The sequence below is a fragment of the Arachis stenosperma genome, chromosome 6 (genome assembly GCF_014773155.1).
Source record: "Arachis stenosperma cultivar V10309 chromosome 6, arast.V10309.gnm1.PFL2, whole genome shotgun sequence".
NCBI classification, from domain to species: Eukaryota; Viridiplantae; Streptophyta; class Magnoliopsida; order Fabales; family Fabaceae; genus Arachis; species Arachis stenosperma.
Genome location: NC_080382.1, coordinates 118,610,787 through 118,629,973, shown reverse-complemented (window position 1 = coordinate 118,629,973; position 19,187 = coordinate 118,610,787). Strand labels below are relative to the sequence as shown.

The 19,187-nt window shown below is 36.3% G+C and overlaps 2 protein-coding genes across 2 annotated transcripts; both read right to left on the bottom strand.

The window, feature by feature from the left end:
• Positions 1–16: 16 nt before the first annotated feature.
• LOC130932615 (uncharacterized) lies at positions 17–4,366 on the bottom strand. The gene is made up of 3 exons (XM_057861973.1): positions 3,871–4,366; positions 1,324–1,392; positions 17–1,006 (listed from the first exon to the last, which is right to left on the bottom strand). The coding sequence occupies exons 1-3, from the start codon at positions 4,156–4,158 to the stop codon at positions 404–406; spliced, it is 960 nt and encodes a 319-aa protein (XP_057717956.1). The 5' UTR covers positions 4,159–4,366; the 3' UTR covers positions 17–403.
• A 3,899-nt stretch (positions 4,367–8,265) lies between these two features.
• On the bottom strand, positions 8,266–13,516 carry LOC130932616 (uncharacterized). The gene is made up of 4 exons (XM_057861974.1): positions 12,817–13,516; positions 12,635–12,744; positions 12,408–12,521; positions 8,266–9,863 (listed from the first exon to the last, which is right to left on the bottom strand). The coding sequence occupies exons 1-3, from the start codon at positions 13,238–13,240 to the stop codon at positions 12,438–12,440; spliced, it is 618 nt and encodes a 205-aa protein (XP_057717957.1). The 5' UTR covers positions 13,241–13,516; the 3' UTR covers positions 8,266–9,863; positions 12,408–12,437.
• Positions 13,517–19,187: the final 5,671 nt, after the last annotated feature.

Sequence of the window (19,187 nt, the reverse complement as noted above, 5' to 3'; positions counted from 1 at the left end):
AATCACTACACAGAATCTTTCTAAAATGACATCATAGGAGACAAGATTTAAGTTTGCCATTGATATTCCAACCATCATCAACCTTTTTGCACTTAATTTGCCATCAGAAAACAACTTACAACATTTATTTACATTTACTGGAATAAATATGTACACCAACCTAAGAAAGATATAATCAGAAACCAAAGAAATTCAGAAGAAATGCTAGCAGCAGAATTGGTTTTAAGAGACGTTCTTCTTGAACATCAACACACAACATCGAGACCAACTCCATTATCAGATTTTACTGTGATATATACTCCATCTAAAGTCCTAAACTCTTGTTTTTCACCCTTGGATTGAGTCAGATGTCTATTGACACCCCCCATATTTGGATGTACAAATACCACAAGTTCTTCAATCATTATATGTGATCAGATTGCAGCTTAATGGACATATAGAGTAGCGTTAACAGAGCACCTTGAGGAAGTGGAGCGTACCTTGAGAGGTAGGAGCCGACCCACATGGCTACAATCACCAGTACCACTGCACTACTACTGGTTTTCCCGCAAACCCAACTTGCAAATGACAAGAACATTGTTAGCAATATGCCACCCCTTCCGCCCATTATCCATGCTATTATATAACCAATTTTATATCCATTATCTAACTTCTCATCCAGCAATGCCATCACACTGCTAAACGTGAGAGAAAGGCGGGACCCTAACGTCTGGAACAAAAATATAATCACGAATGCTGATCTAAGCACTTCAATAAACGAGCCCCTCTCTTCGTCTAAGTCTCCTTCATCTTCCTCCTCGTCTGTTTCAGTGGTATAGTAACCCTCATCGACATTGTAATGCTCTGTGTATCTTTCATTATACATTTTCCTCCTCAGGTTGGACCACCTATAGATTCTTGCTTGGTCTTCAAACTCAGTGCTGTGACTCCATTTTTCTCTGTAAGGCTTGTGACTGTATTGAAGTTCTCTATCATACTGAATTCTTGTTACTTCATTCGATAGTACCTGTTTAAGGACATTGTTAGTAGCACGAAGGAAAAGGAAACCTCATCTTGCATAAGGAAAAACGCAAGAACTTCATAAAATGGTAGAAAGCAGTTCATTGCACTAAGTTTATCAGAGGAAAAGGTCCATTACTTTTTGGTGGTCTTAATCGAATTTGAAAACTGAAGTGTTATCTCTAAATACATTTCCAAATCTTTGCTGGGATCTATGAACAATTTTCGGGAACCAGTAGCACCGTATAATAACAGTAAATCCCTGCCAAAAAGTGATAAACTTATAATTTTATAAAGGAAGAAAGTCGAATAATGATTGCTCACTTCATATGCATGACGGATGCTCTTGAACAATTCAGCTGCTTGTAAATCTTTGCTAACATCAGGGTGATACTGCAATCACAGCAACAGAATGGATAAAGCTGGGTTATTTGCAGATGGCTAAACTATAGACATGTTACCTAGGCCATAAATAACTAACTTGAAAGATACTTCTTTCTGAAATGTATGTTCAGGTAAAAATAAAGAAGATAAAATCAGAAACACTTGCAAGATCATCAACCAATTCAGTTAATTAGGTAAAATGAGGTAACAAGAACTCTTCTTGGGTTCGAAATTCTCCTTATCTACAAAATTAAACAACATAAGCAAGCAAAACTCAGTATATATTGCAATTTATTATTCTCTCTAACTTTGATCCTTTAATAAAATAGCAGTTAGCACAGGAGTCAAGTTGCCCAGATGGTTTAAACTTTAAAGACAGTTATTTGCGCAGATGGAAAGTGAGTCCATGTTAAAAGGGATAATTAGAATGGTACTTCAATTTATTCAATTATTTGTTTTTCGTTAATAGAAAACATTTTACTTTAACCTATAATATATGAAGATTAAAAAAAAGTTAGAAGTAGATCTAAGCTACAGAGATGACTTTCTGTAGTCATGAGTCATAAATATTGTCAGATGAACAACTTCCTCAATATAATTTCACTTTTACGAGATGTATGATAAAAGTAAAAGCAGCTAACTTTTGAAAGTATTAAGAAGAGTTTGATTTGGATGCACTAATGGAGTGAAGTCATCCAATCAAAATGCTTTCATTTGGATAAGTATTCATGTAGTTGGTGTGAAAAGTAACTATTTCCGTTGATAGGATAAAATATATAACTAGATGTGTAAAATTCTTTCAAAAATGCTAGGTGTCCAAGTGTTTTCATTAACCAAGTTATTAAAATTTAAACTTCAGTCATGCTCCTTCTCCTCCTCCTTCAACATCGTCATCGTCGGCACAATAAGTCTGCCACCACTACCACCATCGTCGTTGCTGCCGCCGCTTCCACTGCCACCATTGTCTTCTCTTCTTCTTCTTCTTCTTCCTTCTTCAACATCGTCTTCTTCTTCTTTCTTCTTCTTATTCTAACGTCTTCTTGTTGTTGTTGTTTAATTTCTTCTTCTTTGTGAATTGGATGTATCTTCTTTATTGAGTGAAATTAAAAAGGTACGAATGTCTTTTATATTGTTTTTCTATACTCAGTAGTTGTGTGCTATGTTGAACAAAAATGTGTGCTATGCTTAAATATTTGTGTGCTATATAATAAACCAAAATTTGTTTAATGATTCCTAACAAATTAGTGTGAGTTAACAGGCTATTAGCTTCGATTACTTATGTTGTTTTTCTATACTCGATATTTGTGTGCTATTGTATATATTTTTGTTTTTTTTTCTTGATTATGGTTATTTATAATGATCTTAGTTTTCTTTAATTGAGTTGTTTGAAAAATTAGTGTTATTCTATGATTCTGGATTTTGTGCTATGCTGAACAAAAATGTATGCTACATTTAAATATTTGTGTGCTATGATAAACCAGGATTTGTTTAATGATATCTGTCAAATTAGTGTGAGCTACCAAGCTATTAGCTTTGATTACTTGTGTGCTTAATGAAGGGGTGTGTGTTGTTTCACTTTGATTTACACATGTGATGAGATATGGTGTAATAGAACTCAATAAAAGAATATACACATAAATTTTGGTGTAGCAAAATTTGTATACTATGCTTAAAAAATTTGTGTGCTATATCGATAAGTTTGTGTTACGTTCCAATTTTTGTGTGCTATATTTCAAAAATTTGTGTGCTATATACTTCGAAATTTGTATGCTCTCCAATAAAAATTTGTATGCAGCAGAGAGTGTAGAAAGGCTTGTACATATAGTGCAAGCTCTTTGAATTGTGCGCTAGTGGAGCACGTTTCATTTTGAGTGGTTTTTATTGTAGTTGGGCCAACTTGGTTGGACTTGGTTGTCAAAAAGACTTGTACATGTAGTAATGTAGTATCACTCAAATTCTTTTATACACTAACAATGTATGGAAATTGAGTTTTAAGACAAAAGAAAACTCGGGTATGTATGCCCTGAAAATTCCTACAGTTCACATTCATCTACCAAGCACATAGAATTGGAAAACTTCAACACAGAAATGGTCAAGTACTCGGAAGCTTTTTTTTTTTTTAATTAACATTAAATATCTGCAAGCTGATATTTTAACAATACTAAGCAAAGAATATGCCAGACCACCTTATTGTACTACATTGCTTTAAAAACGCGTAACCAATTATGCCAGCAAGGATTAATAAAACCCTAAATCATTCATAATGATTAACGTTTTCACAAGGTTCCATCACAAATTGAGAAACACAATCACAATCAAAATAATACCTAGGGATTCATAATTCACAGCATCCTGCACTATTGCAGATTCACAAGTACTAACAAATTCAACATTCAAATCAAAACGATAGAAAAATAAGAACAGTAATTGTAATAGTAACAGTAACACTAATAATCTCAACATCAGAATCATATTTTGACGGAATACCTTGCGGGCGAGGAGCCGGTAAGCGCGTTTGATCTCAGCGGCAGTGGCGGTGATAGGGACGCCGAGCACCGCGTATAAGCTCTGACTACCAGTGGCGTTGAATGCTGCTGCCGACGACGAAGAGGAGGAAGACGATGACGATGATGCGGCTATGAATGGGGACCACGAGCGGAGACGCCGGCGGATGGAGATGGGAGGAGTGGCAGAGAAGAAGGGAGATGCGTCCGCGACGGAGGGAAACGCCGTAGCGCTACCGCGGATGGGTCCCGTCAGAAGGTGCGACTGCATCGCGGTTCATGTATTAGCAGAAACACTAGAGTTGCAACTTCACGCGCCACTTCGAGATGTATTAAATATTACGTCGCCTATTCATCAGTTAGATTTTTCATTTCATTTTTGTGTGAGGATTGGCGAACGACAGGCCATTGTGTGCTCACTTCTCAGCAGCACAAGATGCCTATGCTATTGCTATGTATGTGATAAGAAAATCAACAATTTTGATTTAGATTCAATACAGTACCTACAAATATTTGCCTTACAAAAAAAATTAAAAATTAATATTTAATTTTTAAAATATAAAAATAAATAACTATTAAATATTTAAAATTTGTCATAAAAATAAATTAAACAAAAATTAGTCGTCAAATTATAAACATCATAAAATTCATCTATACAAAATTACTAAAATACACACCAAAATAAAAATCATTTTATCATTTTAAATGGAATTTTTTTTACCAAATTTAAATACTATATTATATTTTTGTAGTCGTTGTGTGCAAAAATTAAATTTAAATTATCTACATAGTTATAATCATCCAAAATAAAATTTTAATTTTTCATTTCTCACACATTATCAATAAAAATATAGGATAAAACACGTAAAAAAATTAAACAATAACCAATATTATATGAAAATCTCAAAACAAATAACTTTACATCAAAGTCTTCATTTATATTTCTATATAAATCGAATTAAACAGATTCAAATTAGTAAGGATTCATATAAATCAAAGTTATTAGTTTCCATCTACTTAGGAATGAAATTCGAAATGCTACCCATAGTTTTCTACCCATAGCAAATTGATACAAGTAGTTTCGATTTAGCCCATAATTTTATCGCTCTTAGTAAATCAAATGGAGTGAATTCGAAGTACATTATCATAGTAATTCGAATGGAATGAATTCGATTTATGAATGTAACAGACTATAGTAGTAAATCGACTCCAATAGATTCGATTTAGCATAAATATCCCTATATATAGAATTCGAATTCACTTGTTTCGAATTACATTTCACCAAATGCAACTCCTCCAAAACGCAAAATCCAAAGAAACTATAGAGATCTATACTACAAGATTCAAACTACGGCAATGGAAGACAGCCCGAATCGAATCTATCGGATGGATGGAGTTGTCCATATTGTTGGTAGCGTCCACGAAGAGGTTAGTGAATGAAATTTAATTTATTTTCTTTAAGAACAAAGAATTGTTAGTGATATTAAATCGCCCAGAACTTGATTAGATGCGTTATTAGAATTTTTAAACTTCAAATAGTAGTTAGAGTATTGATGTAGTTTTAGTAGTTTGTTAGAACATTGAAATTATAAATGCATGTTGGATGAGGGATAACTAAGTGTTAATTAGAGAGTAGTGAATACAAGTTTTATTAGAATTTGTAAGTTTTAAATGTTAGAAGTTTAATGAGGTTAGAAATTTTGTTGGAGTTTAATTTAATTTAATTTAGGTTTCAAGTGTTAGATTAATTAGGCAGTAAAAAATTAACAATGATTTAATATGATTTAATTTATTTAAAAAATTTCATTCTTAAATATTAGCCTAACAAGACACTACAAGTTTAGTTATAGTTTAGGGGTTAGTCTTACGTCGTAAATATTAGATTAACTATGTTATGTTAGAATTTAATTTAATTTATGTTAATTTGGTTTAATTTAATTTAATTTAATTCTTAAATGTTAGATTATCTATGTTCAGGTTTGCAATATCTTTTACATTAAAGTATATTCGTATTAGAATTCTCCATTTTAGGTAATTTTTGTTTTCTAAATTGTTATGGCTTTTAGAGAATTTTTTCATCGTCATGCAGCCCCACCGATATATCATCCGCATGAGAAGGCAGCATGGTATGCCCCTAGATAAGAGAATCATCGCGAGGCTCAATGACCACTGGTTTAGGTTGGATGAGCCGTTGGTTAGTGCATTTGTCGAGCGAGGGCGTCATGAGACCCATACTTTTTCACATGCCATTCGGGGAGTGCACGATTACGCTACAGGATGTTGCGTACCAGTTAGGCTTTTCTATCAACGGATAGTACATCAGTGGATGTCAGACGGACTTTGAGCGGTACATTGACAGCGGCCGACCTACATGGGATTTGTTCGAGGAGTTGTTGGGTGTATTACCTCCAGTGGACTACATCAACAAGTTCACTGCGAAGTGCACTTAGATGCAAGGGACATTCAGTGACCTTCCCCAGGATGCAGACGATGAGACATTCAGGAGGTACGCGAGAGCGTACATCATGAAGCTATTATCGACGCAGCTCTTCAATGACAAGTCCAGTACACACATGTATATTAGGTGGCTACCGTACATAGCGAGATTAGAGGACATGGGCATATACAACTGGGGATCCGCCGCTCTATCATGGTTATACCGGTGCTTGTGTCGTGTGACCAACAAGAACATGGTTAAGTTGGCCGGTCTATTATAGCTCCTCTAGTCATGGATCTTCTGGCCACTCCTGGGTTTTCAGCCATGATGAGTTTAACGCCTTTAATTGGCCATTGGTGATAATATACTTAATGTTATAGTTGTTATGTTTAGTAATATATATTAAAGATTATTACCGTTGTTCATAACATGTATTGGGTGTCAGGTGGTCCGGTTATCAGCCAACATTGAGCGAGAAGGGGCCTAGAGTTGCACAGTGGAGGCTCAGGATAGATTTACTCTGGACAAAGGATGTGAGTGTTTTAGCTTTCAAGCATTAATTGTTAAGTTTTTTTAAACTACTTACTGGATGTAAATTGACCTGCAATACTCGTTTCTCTTTACCAGTTCACGTGGATGCCATATAGCATACGAATGTTGTTCAGGTCATTCATCCCGAGATCCTGGAGCCCTGACATATGGCACTATGGAGGGTTATGACAACATTGGTCTACGTTGCTATGATAGAGTGGCATCAAGTGGATATAGTACTACCATAGCTTGGTGGAATACAGAATCGCTCACGACAAGCAGTTGACATTGATTTTCTAATGTTGAAGGATGACAGAAGCAGAGACCGATGGTTTTCGAACACGTTACAGAGTTAGCATATACATTGGACTAGGTGGACCGACCATGTGTTATGATTTGATGTGGTGGCAGACCCAGGACCGTCACAAGCTTACTTAGAGTGGTGGCATGAGCATGGGAGTAGATTCTTATCGCTTGAGCTCTTTCTCGGAGACCCCAAAGCAGATGTCACGCAGGTGACCGGGGTTCGATCCCCGACAACGGCACCAAAAACTTGACGGAGGAAAAATGTCGATAAATATTTTCACAAAAATATTACGTTGCAAGTATAGTTCTAAACTGACAATTAAACCTCAATCAACGTTTAGATTTTTTGTCACAAATACAAACCCAATAAAATTAACCGAAATATTCAAACCTCGGGTCGTCTCTCAAGGAATTGCAGGGAAGTGAACTTTGTTATTGGTTATGGGAAAGTATATTTTTGGGGTTTTTGAAATAAGGAACAAGAAAATATAGGTTGCGAGAAGAATAAACTAATAACGAAGAAAGCTCTTAGCAAGGATTGAGAATTAGAAGTCATATCCTCATTATCATCATCAATTGTGATGGTAAATGTGAATTGCCTTCACTTAGTTAACCTCTAACCAATGGAGGAAGGTCAAGTACATACAATCAACTTAAGTTCACAAGTCCTAGTCAACTCATAGTGAGAGACTAGCTTTGGTGAAGTTCAAGCTAACTGGCAATCTTCAATCACCAATCAACAAAAGACTTTTGATAACTCAAGAGTCTCTAAATAATCAATCTAAGTTAAGAAACATAAAAATCAAAATTAAAATCCACCCAAGAATTTTATCACACACTTGGAAGGCATAAAATAAAAATATAGAAAACTAACAAGACATAGCAAAATCTAAGACTAACAATTGCAAGAGGAAACAATAACAACAAATTAAAGGAAGCAATCATAAATATGAAAACATAAATTGCATTAATATGGATTAAAGAAAACAAGAATAATTCATAAACTAAATTGGCAACATAAAGAAAGCAACAAGAGAAGTAGATAAACGAAAGTATTAGAACAAATAAAAGTAGAAGAAAACTAAATCAAAGTAAGGTAGAAATCTGAATGTGAGAAGGAACAAGACTAAAAACCCTAAAACCTAGAGAGAGGAAAAAGCCTCTCTTTTTAGAATTCTACATCTAAACCCTAAAGTGTATGAATGAAGTGAATCCCCCTTCCAGCTCTACTCTGCAGCCTCTAATATGTATTTTTCGGGCCTGAGACTGGGTCAAAAGTAGCCCAGAAATCGCCCCCCAGTATTTTTTGTAAATTGCAGCACGTGACGCTCGTTACGCATACACGTCAGCCACGTGTACGTGTCGCTGAACAAATTTCTGGTCACGCATACGCGTCAACCACGCGTGCACGTCAGTTGTCTGCTGCACCAGTCACGCGTACGCGTCATCCATGCGTGCGCGTCAAGGCCAGCTTTTCAAAACTTCAATTTCTTGTGTTCCTTCCACTTTTGCATGCTTCCTTTCCATCCTCTAAGCTATTCCCGCCCTAGAAAATCTAAAATCACTTAACGCAGATATACGGCATCGATGGTAGTAAAAGAGGATTAAAAATGAGCAAATTTAAGGCCAAAGAAGCATGTTTTCAATCATAGCACAAAATTAGGAAGGAAAAATGTAAAACATGTAATTTACATGAATAAGTATAAGAATAGTTGATAAAATTCACTCAATTCAATACAAAATAAACTATAAAATAGTGGCTTATCACCGAGGTAACACAAAGAGGTCTAGGACGGGTCCCTAATATAGATCAGGTGCCAGATGTTCCTGACAGATGTTGAGTGGAGCAAAGACGTCATGTTAGGATACGAGCCAGTTAGTGTGAATGGAGATGTCTTGATAATGCGATTGATGCGATGGAGGGGAGAGGTTGAGGTCGTCGACGCAGTAGGGGGTACGATCGAGAGGGAGAGAGGGGGCATGTCGAGGTAGATGTTGACATATTAGGAGAGGCGGTGGTGATAGTGGAGATGACGGCGGAGATTGTTGAATTTGAAGAACTAACAACATTTTAAGATGATGACTAAACATTATTATTGGGTTAAAAACCAATTATGTGTGTGTTTAGTGTGCAGGAAATTCATTTAATTGAAACTGGCCCAAGAAGAAAGAAAACAAGCCCAAATGGCATCTGGCCCACACACACAATCATGGCCCAAGATTTATTTGCTACCATCACAAATCTTTCCCATTAGAAACAAAAGGCAAGCATCTAGACAAAAGAAAGAAAGAAAGACTCTGGCCCAACAACAAACCTAAGTGTAATACCCTAACTACCAAAGCTCACGCTTCCGGCTGCGCTACTCTGATAGCTCGGACATTACGACGACTCTTATACTATTTATTTCTAAAATATGAGCCTGTTTGAAACTTTAAACCGCAAATACCGTTCCCAAAAATACTTTCGTTCGATAACGTACATCCAAAGAAACCATACAACTTACAAAAACTCATAAAGAGTACATCCATATATATACACACATATATATAAATAATATTACAGACATTAACCAATACAATTCCTATCCCTCTTACAGAATATATCAAGATAAAGGCGAGGGTACAATAATTAATAATCTAAAGCAATACAGAACATCACAATAATAACTAAATAAATTCTTCGTAACTTCTGCGCCCATATCCTGAAAGGGGAAAAATGTAAGGGGTGAGAACATCATCCTCGAAAGGGTTCTCAGTAGAGGGTTTTTGGGAATTACTGTAATAGGATACATGAAGATAAACCGTACCAGTGATTATTAACCATCTTATGCCTCTTTTCAAAAACAACAGTTTACAATAAAAGTAAAGTCAGAAATCTTTTCTGAAAGAGGAACCGTTCAATTCTCAAAACATCAAAGCATTCCAAAAGGTTTATCTATACTGAACCAAAATAACCTTTCATATCTTATTCCAAACCAGAACCACAAAACCGAAATCAACCATCGGTCCATCTCATTCAACCACGGCCCTAGGCCCAAACAATCCAACCACAATCAATCCACCACAATCCAACATAGTTCCAGAAGCAAACACAAGTAGGAAGATGCAAACACAAACAAACAGTTATTGCAAGTAGAACAATTAGCAGTTAATCACATAGGCAAACCAAGTACAATATGCATACCCAAACAATGTCACATAGATGCATATGATGCATGCCTGTCCCTAGTGGCTGATGATATCATCTGTCGGTTATAGAGCCAACCCGACAAGTCCTGGTAGCTAACCATTGGACTGTCCCTCTGTCGCGCATCCCCAACTCGAGTTATACTCATCATAAACTTGATCATAAACATGATCCATATCCATCACCCTCACTGGTGAATATTTCGGGGGCGAGCTCATCCGGGGCTTTCACAGTGCCCGGCCACACTTACGACATAGGGTCAACAGAGTATCAAGTCTCAACCTGGAGCACATGGTGGCTAGCCACTGCTACTACCCAGGGAAACCCTCATCTCCGATAGTGGAAGTGCAACATTCACATTTATCAATGAATCAGCATAAACATGCATTCAATCTCATTCATGGATCACCATCCATCTCAGCCATCCGGCTCACGGTTCATTCCAGAACCAGCCAATATTCATATCATACACAGCCATTCCGGCTCACGGTTCAATCCAGAACCAATCAATATGTATAAACATACACAGCCAATCCGGCTCTCAACAAAACAGCACTTCCACATTCAAAATCATCAAATTCATGAAATTGGCATTTAAGCCATAAATCATTTTCTCTATTCATTTCACTTTGAAATCAAGTTTCAACTCTTTTCAGCCTTGGCTTTAGAAATCTCGTTTCTCAAATCATCTCAGGCTCATAAGCCAAATTTACTCAAAGTGAGTTCCCTTTTTAAAACAGAGCCACTCTCGGCATTCTCTTTCCAAAACTTCCAAAACCATGGCAAGTTAAGGATTTATTTCAAAGCATTCAAAATCACCCATCCAACAATGGGATTTTATAACAAAAGTTTCTCGGCAGAGTCCCAAGTCTTTAGGGGAGAATAACATAACTCATTTCGCCAAGTTCATTTTAAATTCATTAAAAACCTTGGCTTCCTGATTTGAGTAGTAAAATAGGATCTAAGCCAATCCGAGTCATGTAATCAATTACTCTTTTCAAAGCCGTTTTCTTTACTTAAACAAAATCGGCTTCAATTCCATAATTAAATCTGAAGCGTTTTAAATTGCTAAGAGAATCATTTTTGTTGTGTTAATTTAGAGTTCAAAGGGTACTCTGAAGCTTATTTAAAACGTCAAAATAATAAGGTTCATCAATCAAAATCCAAATCCTTTTCAAAATCACGAAAACTCTTCCAAAAGGGCAATCTTTATGTTTAATAGAGAAAGCATAAAACCGTTTTACCTTTTTAAAACAGCCTCAAGGCAAAATTCTCTTTCGAATGACTTGTACCCAAAAACATACTATGCTTCTTAGAAAAATAAGAAGAAACTATGATTCCCTTTTCAATAATTCTTTCAAAGCGTAGCTTCATCGCTTTCATAATTGTTTTAAGTAAAGATAATAAAAGAAGCCCTAAATTCACAATCCTCCAAATAATTAGGAAAGGCACTGAACTCAAAATTTCCCAAATAACATTTCAATTGAAAACTCGGATTTTATAAAAATTTCGGCAGCATCTCCCCTAAAACTTGGACTTTGCCACCCGGTTCGGGTCCCAACTAAACCGTTCCACAATCCTTTTCAACAGCTCAAAACCAGAAATCAATTCAAAAGCAAGCTAAATCCAACAGTTGCCTCAGTGGCATATCTCAAGAAAACCATTTCAAAATCAACACAATATCAACCGATTTAACTCATTTCCAAAGCTTAAAAGAATCGGTTCAGAAATAAATCATTTGTCCAAAACCAAGTCAATTAAAGTAAACCAGGCTGAATTCAAAAGTGCATTCAACTTCTCAAATCCTCAAAATAATTAACTCAAATCAAATCAATCCTCAACGGATTAAACTTAGATTTCAAATCTTTAAAGAATCGACTTCAAACATTACAATTCACAAAGCCGCACAATAATTCAGCCAAACCAACATCTATAATCATTCGAGTCAATCAAATAATACATAAGGCAGATACAATCACCAAATACACAATATCTCACATCAGTATCCATATGTAATAATTCCATTACATAAAACATAGTTTTTGGAAAGCGCCCCTACCTCAAAACGCAATTTCATAACCCAAACGCGTCACATAATCCTTTCCACCTCAGCCCGAACCGACGGCAACCAAAACCTCAGCTCCCAGCCACTTTCGCAATATCCATCGCAACACTAATCGCAACGTACAATAACTGAGACTCAATCTTATAGCGATTAACGCCGCAAAACCTCAGCGTATGATAACAGAATAGTAACCAGAGAGCTTTCAAATCAAAAACGCTTACCGAGCGAAGAAGGAACGGCTGAACCGGAACAGCGGCGATCACCGAACCGGCTTGGCGGCAATCCGACAGCCACCTCAAGCAGCAGCGGCGACGAATTCCAATCACGATGACTGAAACCAACAGGCAGTGACTATAGTAACCTCAGAATTCAAAAAAGACAGAAACCTCAAATAAAACCTTACCGGAAGAGTTCTCCGGCGACGGTAGCGAGGTTCTCCGGCGACAGAAATGGGCAGAAACTTCGGTGTGGTTCCGGCGGCCACAAGAGCTTCTCCCGCAGCCATTCACAACGGGCGACAACCACTGCAGCAGCTGGTTGGACGGCGGCAGTTTCTGACTGAAAAGGGAGCTCCGGCGGCGTCGCAGGTGGTTTCCCCTCTCTCCCGTCGGGTTCATCTCAGGCGATGGCGCGGTTACAGTGGCGGCGACAGCGGGCTCCACGACGACTTCCTCTCGAGCTTCCCCTGTGCGAGACCCCAACGGCGGCAGATCGGCGAGGGCGTAGTGAGGGCGACGGCTCTGACAAGGACAGAACCCTCGGCGGCGCAGGGTGCGACGAGGCTCGCGGCGGCAGAGCGCGATGACTCCCTCTTCTCCTCGCGTCATCTCTGCTTCTTCCACCTGCGAGCTTGACAACGGTGGCCATGGAAGCTACTCGCGCGGCGGTGGTGAGGCAGTGTGGCGCAGCGCTCTTCCCCCTCCTCGGCCTGACGACGGCGCGATGGCGGCGGTGAGACCAGCACACCGGCGCAGGCCTTCCTCTCCTCCTCCCTTCTTCCGCGACTCAGTCTCCATTTCTCCCTGATTTTTGGCTTCTGTTCCTTTCCTTTCATGGAGAAAGAGGAAAGGAAACCGTGTGCTACTGTTTGTGTTGCTGAAGGGGGGTTGGGGTGGTGGCTGTTGGGTTACAAGGATTAGGGTTTTATTTTTGAAAATTAGGGTTAAGGGCATTTTAGTAATTTCACTTAAAATAGGGATAATATAGTAATTAGAAATAAATTCTAATCCAAAAAAATTAATGTATAGAAATACTATTTGCTCCTCCGTTTTACAAATTATTTTTAATAAAATGCCTAAATCTAAAAATTAGAAATAATATACTTAATTTCTTCATTTTCCAAAATAGCAGTAATAATATTTAAAATATTACTCATTTAATCAAAATCATGAAAAATCCATATTATTTCATAACTATCAACCTTATACTTTAAATATAGAAAATAATCCAATAATTATAAAATTGGATAATAATTACAACTTATCTCAAATCCAATAAATCAAAACTTGCCTTAATTATCTTTAACAAAATAATCTATGAAATTAAGGCTATAAATAACTGTAGGATTTGAGACTTGATCATAATAAGACTTTTCAAATATTCTGGGTCTTACACTAAGCTCAAATGATGGTCCACATCGAAATTCATTCATTCAACTTAGTTGTTAACTAAGTAATTCAATCCCATTTCATCTGAATCAAACACCACACTACCGAAACCAATTTTTCTCTTCTCTATCTTCTTTCTCTACCAACACCCACGGGATTTCTTAAAAGAAAAGAAAGAAAAAGGAAAGCTCTGAGCTTGGACAAAATCGAAGAACAAAAAGCAAGTTTCTAAAGACAAGTAAAGAAGAGAAAGTCAAAGAGATTAGGGCAAAAAGCAAACATCACTTTCGAAGCAACATCAAAAAGGAGTTTCCAGATTTATGGTTCATAGAAGCTAGAAGAAGAAATCCTCTCTTTGCAAGTACAGAAGTAGAAAGTTGAAAATATTGAAAATCAGGGAGCTCTGCTATGAATAAACATTCAAGAATTTGACTTGGAGACAAAGCAAGAATGAAGGGTTCAAATTCAACAAGCAAGATGAAAAAGGTTGAAAGAGAAGATAGAAGGTATGGTTGCATGTATGATTAGGTGACTTCTTCTACTCTATCTTTCCTCTCTCATGCCGCTGCTGCTTCTTATTTTTGTAGAAGAAGATAAACAAGTGCTAAAGCAAGTTTCAAGCTTTGGAAGCTTCATTCCTCTATTAAAGAGGTGAACGGCCAAGGATTGGAGTAAAGAGAGAAAGCACAAAGTTTGGGTTCCCATAGCTCACTGAGCTATCCATTCTTCTCCTTCATGGTTCTCATTGAATATCTTATTTTCTCAGTCTAGTCTTTCTTTGTTTTCAATGGTAAAAGGCATAACAGTGAGGTTTGTAAGAAAAATCCATTGAGTAAAAAAAGGCAAGAGAGTTAGACTTGGAGAAAAGCAACTGTTTATTTCAGAAATCTTTTGTAAGTTTTTCTATTTTGTTGTCATGATCTTGAGGGAATTTTCTTGCAAGTTGAGTGAGCACTTTGCTGTTAAAAGCTCGGATGAGTTCCTAGTCAAATCTGGTTTGGGTTAGAGACTGAATTTATCCCAGATATAATTGGTTAGAATCCTAGGGAGAATTGGTGAATATAATCTTGTTGAAAAATAGTGAAATTCTGTCATTGTTGTGATAAAGACTGAATGTAGGATACATTGCACTGAGTAGCCAAACCAGGATATATGGTCGTGTTACTTCTTCTTCTCTTCTCTGTTTCTGGTTCTGCACTTTAGAAGACAAAACAAAAATATCTCTTGATTCTTCTATCTAGCTATACATCACTATAATACGCCATGCTCGTAACTTTGTTTTGGCTCCTACCGTGTCAAGAGACAAAACCAAAGTGTCTCTTATTTCATACTCAAAATATCTTAACAAAATCCTAGTTGAAAGAAAAAATCAAAGGAGGCCAAGAATCAACCCTCCTTCTCTTAGCCACTGATATCCATAAATTGGTATCAAAATTTGGTCTCAAAAAGATCAAGTTTCACAGCTTAGAAAAAAGATCCAGATGGCAAACAACATGGGATCCAACATAGTGGCTTTCACACTGATAGAAGGGCAATCCAACAACAGACTTCCATTCTTCAACGGAAAAAATTACAACTACTAGAGTGAAAAAATGAAGATCTTTGTTCAGTCGATGGATTACAACCTTTGGAAAATAATCATGAATGGTCCTCAAATTCCTACCAAAACTGGCGCTGATGCTATTGTTACTCCCAATGCCAAAGCAGAGTGGAATGAAGATGACAAGAAAAAGGTGAAATTCAATGCCAAGGAAGTCAACATGCTAAATTACGGAATCAACTTTAAAAATACTGGAAGGTTTCAAGATGCAAAATAGCAAAGAAAATCTAGGATAAGCTCCAAGTTACACATGAAGATACCACACAAGTAAAAGAAACAAGGATTGACATGTTGAGTAAAAAGTATGAAATATTTTCTATGAATGAAGGAGAATCAATTGATGATATTGAGAGGTTCTCTATTATCATTAATAGCTTAGATGCTATGGAGATTACTCATTCCGAATAAGTGATGGTAAGCAAAGTCTTGAGAAGTCTGACTAAGGAGTGGAAAACTAAGGCTACTGTTATATCTGAAAGCAGTAACCTGAGTCAAATGACCTATAATGAGCTGAGAAGAAAGTTACTAGCTTATGAAATCACTCACATAAAAATGATACAAAAAATAAAGGAGTGACTCTTAAATCTTGTACTGAATCATTGGATGATAAATCCAATGATTATTTATCATATGACAAGTTTTTATTTTTTGCTAGAAAACCTAAAAGGATGATGAGACTAAAAAGAAGAAGGAGAGGAAGCAATTCAAAGGATCCAAAGAAGGACATCAACAAGGTCATTTGCTATAACTATAAAGAAGCTGGACATTACAAATATGACTGTCCCAAGCTAAAGAAAGAAGACAAGTCTTGGAAGGACAAGAAGAAGGGACTTATGGCTTCTTGGAAAGATCTAGAGAATGACGACAGTGAAGAGGATGAAGAGTCTGACAATAATTCACAAGCATGCTTAATGGCTGACCACAGTCACAATAATGAGGTGTTCTTTCTTGAATCCTCTAATAAAGAATTCCATCTTATGATTGATGATCTTACTGAGAAAATAAGAAATTTTCTAAATCAATGCCATGAACTTGAATATGAAATGACATCTTAAAGGTTGAGAATACTTTTCTCAAAAAAAATTAAGGGAAGCTGAAACCACTATTGATCTTGTTGAAAAAAACAAGCGGCTTAAATCTGAAATTAAAAGTCTTGATGGAAAGCATTTTGTTGTCGCCTACTTGAATTGCATTGAAGAAAATGAAAGATTTCATAATGTGATTAAGGGATTAACTCAAGACTTAGCTAAATTTGTCCAAAGTTTTGAAAACTTGGATAAATTATTAGCTAGTCAAAGGCCTTTATTTGTGAAGGCTGGGTTGGGCTATAAAGAAAAACATGAATCTGTCTTTGAAAAATCATGTGTTGAAAATGAAGCCTCAACGTCAAAAAACATACGCTTTCAGAACCCTAATCACATTGAAAAATCTGCAAGCAAAAATTTCTGTCATACATGCAATAGAGTTGGTCATTTACTGATTCAATGTTTCATTTTTGAAAGAAAAATTGGTGATAAAGTTTACAAAGTGATTGGCAAATATAATGCTCTTGGGAAACCGAGAAGGTTTAACATTAAAGGATCCAAAATAATTTGGATACCTAAGGTCACTTAAAGTATTGTACAGTTTTGCCTAGCATCCAAGAAGAAGAATGACATGTAGTACTTGGATAGTGGATGCTCTAGGCATATGACCAGAAAGTCCACATTCTTCATCAAGCTCGACAAATACGATGGAGGCTTTGTGACTTTCGGTGATAATAGAAAAGGAAAGATTATGGTCGTAGATAAGGTTGGTAAGATTTTCTCCACCTTCATTAATGTTGTACTCTTAGTTGATGGATTGAAACATAATCTTCTAAGCATTAGCCAACTATGTGATTTAAGTTATTTTTGTCATTTTTAAAAGGTTGGAATGCTTAGTTGTGTATGAAAATTCTCATGAAATTATGTTTGTAGCTAAAAGATGCAATAATGTGTATGGACTCACTTTGAAGGAACTAAAAGAACAAAATGTAGTTTATTTTACTTCCATTGAATCTGAAAAATGGTTGTGGAATAAGAAACTAGGACATGCTAGCATGTTTCAAATTTCTAAGCTTGTAAAAAAAAATTTGGTTAGAGGTCTTCCAAACATAAAATTTGAGAAAGACATCACTTGTGATGCTTGTCAATTGGGTAAATAAATTAATAGTTCTTTTAAACTCAAGGATGATATCTCTACCAAGAGACCATTAAAAATGCTACATATTGATCTTTTTGGTCCTACTATGACTCAAAGCATAGGAGACAAACATTATGGTTTGGTAGTGGTTGATGATTTTACAAGATCTAGATGGATTCTTTTCTTAGCTCATAAGAATGATGCCTTTCTTTCTTTTTCAAATCTATGCAAAAAGATTCAAAATGAAAAAAGATTTGAAAATAGTTTTCATAAGAAGTGATCATGGAAAGGAGTTTGAAAACTAAGACTGTGAATTATTATGTGATGAATTTGGAATTACTCATAATTTTTCATGTTCTAGAATACCTTAACAAAATGGGGTTGTTAAAAGGAGAAATAGAAGCCTTCAAGAATGGATAGGACAATGCTTTGTGAAAATGATATTCCAAAATTTTTATGGGCTGAAGCAGTAAACACTGCTTGTTATATTTTAAATCGAACCATTATTCAAAAGTCTTAAAGAAAATACCATATGAGCGTTGGAAAGGAATACCACCCAACCTTAAGTATTTTCATATTTTTGGATGCAAATGCTTTGTTTTAAATACTAAAGACATCTCGAAAAGTTTGATCCAAAATCTTATGAAGGGATTTTTATTGGTTATTCAACCACTAGTAAAGCATATAGGGTTACCTCAAGGAACATAGAATCATAGAGGAGTCCATACATATTACATTTTGGGATTCTAACTTCATTTCAAGTGTTATTGAGGAGAATGATGCATGAATTGAAAATGAATTAAGCTCTGAAAAGAACCAAAGTGAAGACAAATCAGAAACCACTTTGGAAAATGTTATTCCTGATTCTGCAGAACAAAATGCAAGAGACAATTCTATTTTGTCTCCTACTGAAGCAGCAACTTTGGAAATCTCAACAATGCAGAACTCAATCATACCTAACCTGAGACCACTTCACCAAAATCCAAGGAATGGAAGTTCTTGAAGAACTATCCACATAAGTTCATTATTAGAGATCTATCTCATGGATTTACCACAAGATCCTCAAGTAGAAAAAGGGATAAACTCAACAGTCTTGCTCTCATATCTAAAATGGAACCCTAAACTGTGAAGGAAGCACTTGATGATCCTTCTTGGATCAAGGCAATGGAGGAAGAATTAGTCCAATTTGAAAAGAATGAGGTTTTGACTTTGGTGCCTATTCCGAATAGTAAGAAGGTAACAGGTACTAAATAGATTTTTAGAAATAAATTGGGTGAGGATAATAGTGTTGTTAGAAACAAAGCTAGATTAGTAGCTCAAGGGTATAACTAAGAGGAGGGCATTGACTTTGATGAGTCATTTCCTCTAGTTGCTAGAATGGAAGCAATAAGGTTATTGCTTGCG

What these genes read in the sequence shown, in the direction of transcription:
- LOC130932615 (XM_057861973.1), bottom strand. Translation starts at nt 4,158, where the DNA reads ATGCAGTCGCACCTTCTGACGGGACCCATCCGCGGTAGCGCTACGGCG. An exon ending in ACCGGCTCCTCGCCCGCAAG is followed by an intron (nt 1,393 to 3,870) that starts GTATTCCGTCAA and finishes CTGTGATTGCAG; the next exon opens with TATCACCCTGATGTTAGCAA. An exon ending in GCATCCGTCATGCATATGAA is followed by an intron (nt 1,007 to 1,323) that starts GTGAGCAATCAT and finishes GTCCTTAAACAG; the next exon opens with GTACTATCGAATGAAGTAAC.
- LOC130932616 (XM_057861974.1), bottom strand. Translation starts at nt 13,240, where the DNA reads ATGACGCGAGGAGAAGAGGGAGTCATCGCGCTCTGCCGCCGCGAGCCT. An exon ending in GTCGCCGGAGAACTCTTCCG is followed by an intron (nt 12,745 to 12,816) that starts GTAAGGTTTTAT and finishes TGTTGGTTTCAG; the next exon opens with TCATCGTGATTGGAATTCGT. An exon ending in AGCCGTTCCTTCTTCGCTCG is followed by an intron (nt 12,522 to 12,634) that starts GTAAGCGTTTTT and finishes CGTTGCGATTAG; the next exon opens with TGTTGCGATGGATATTGCGA.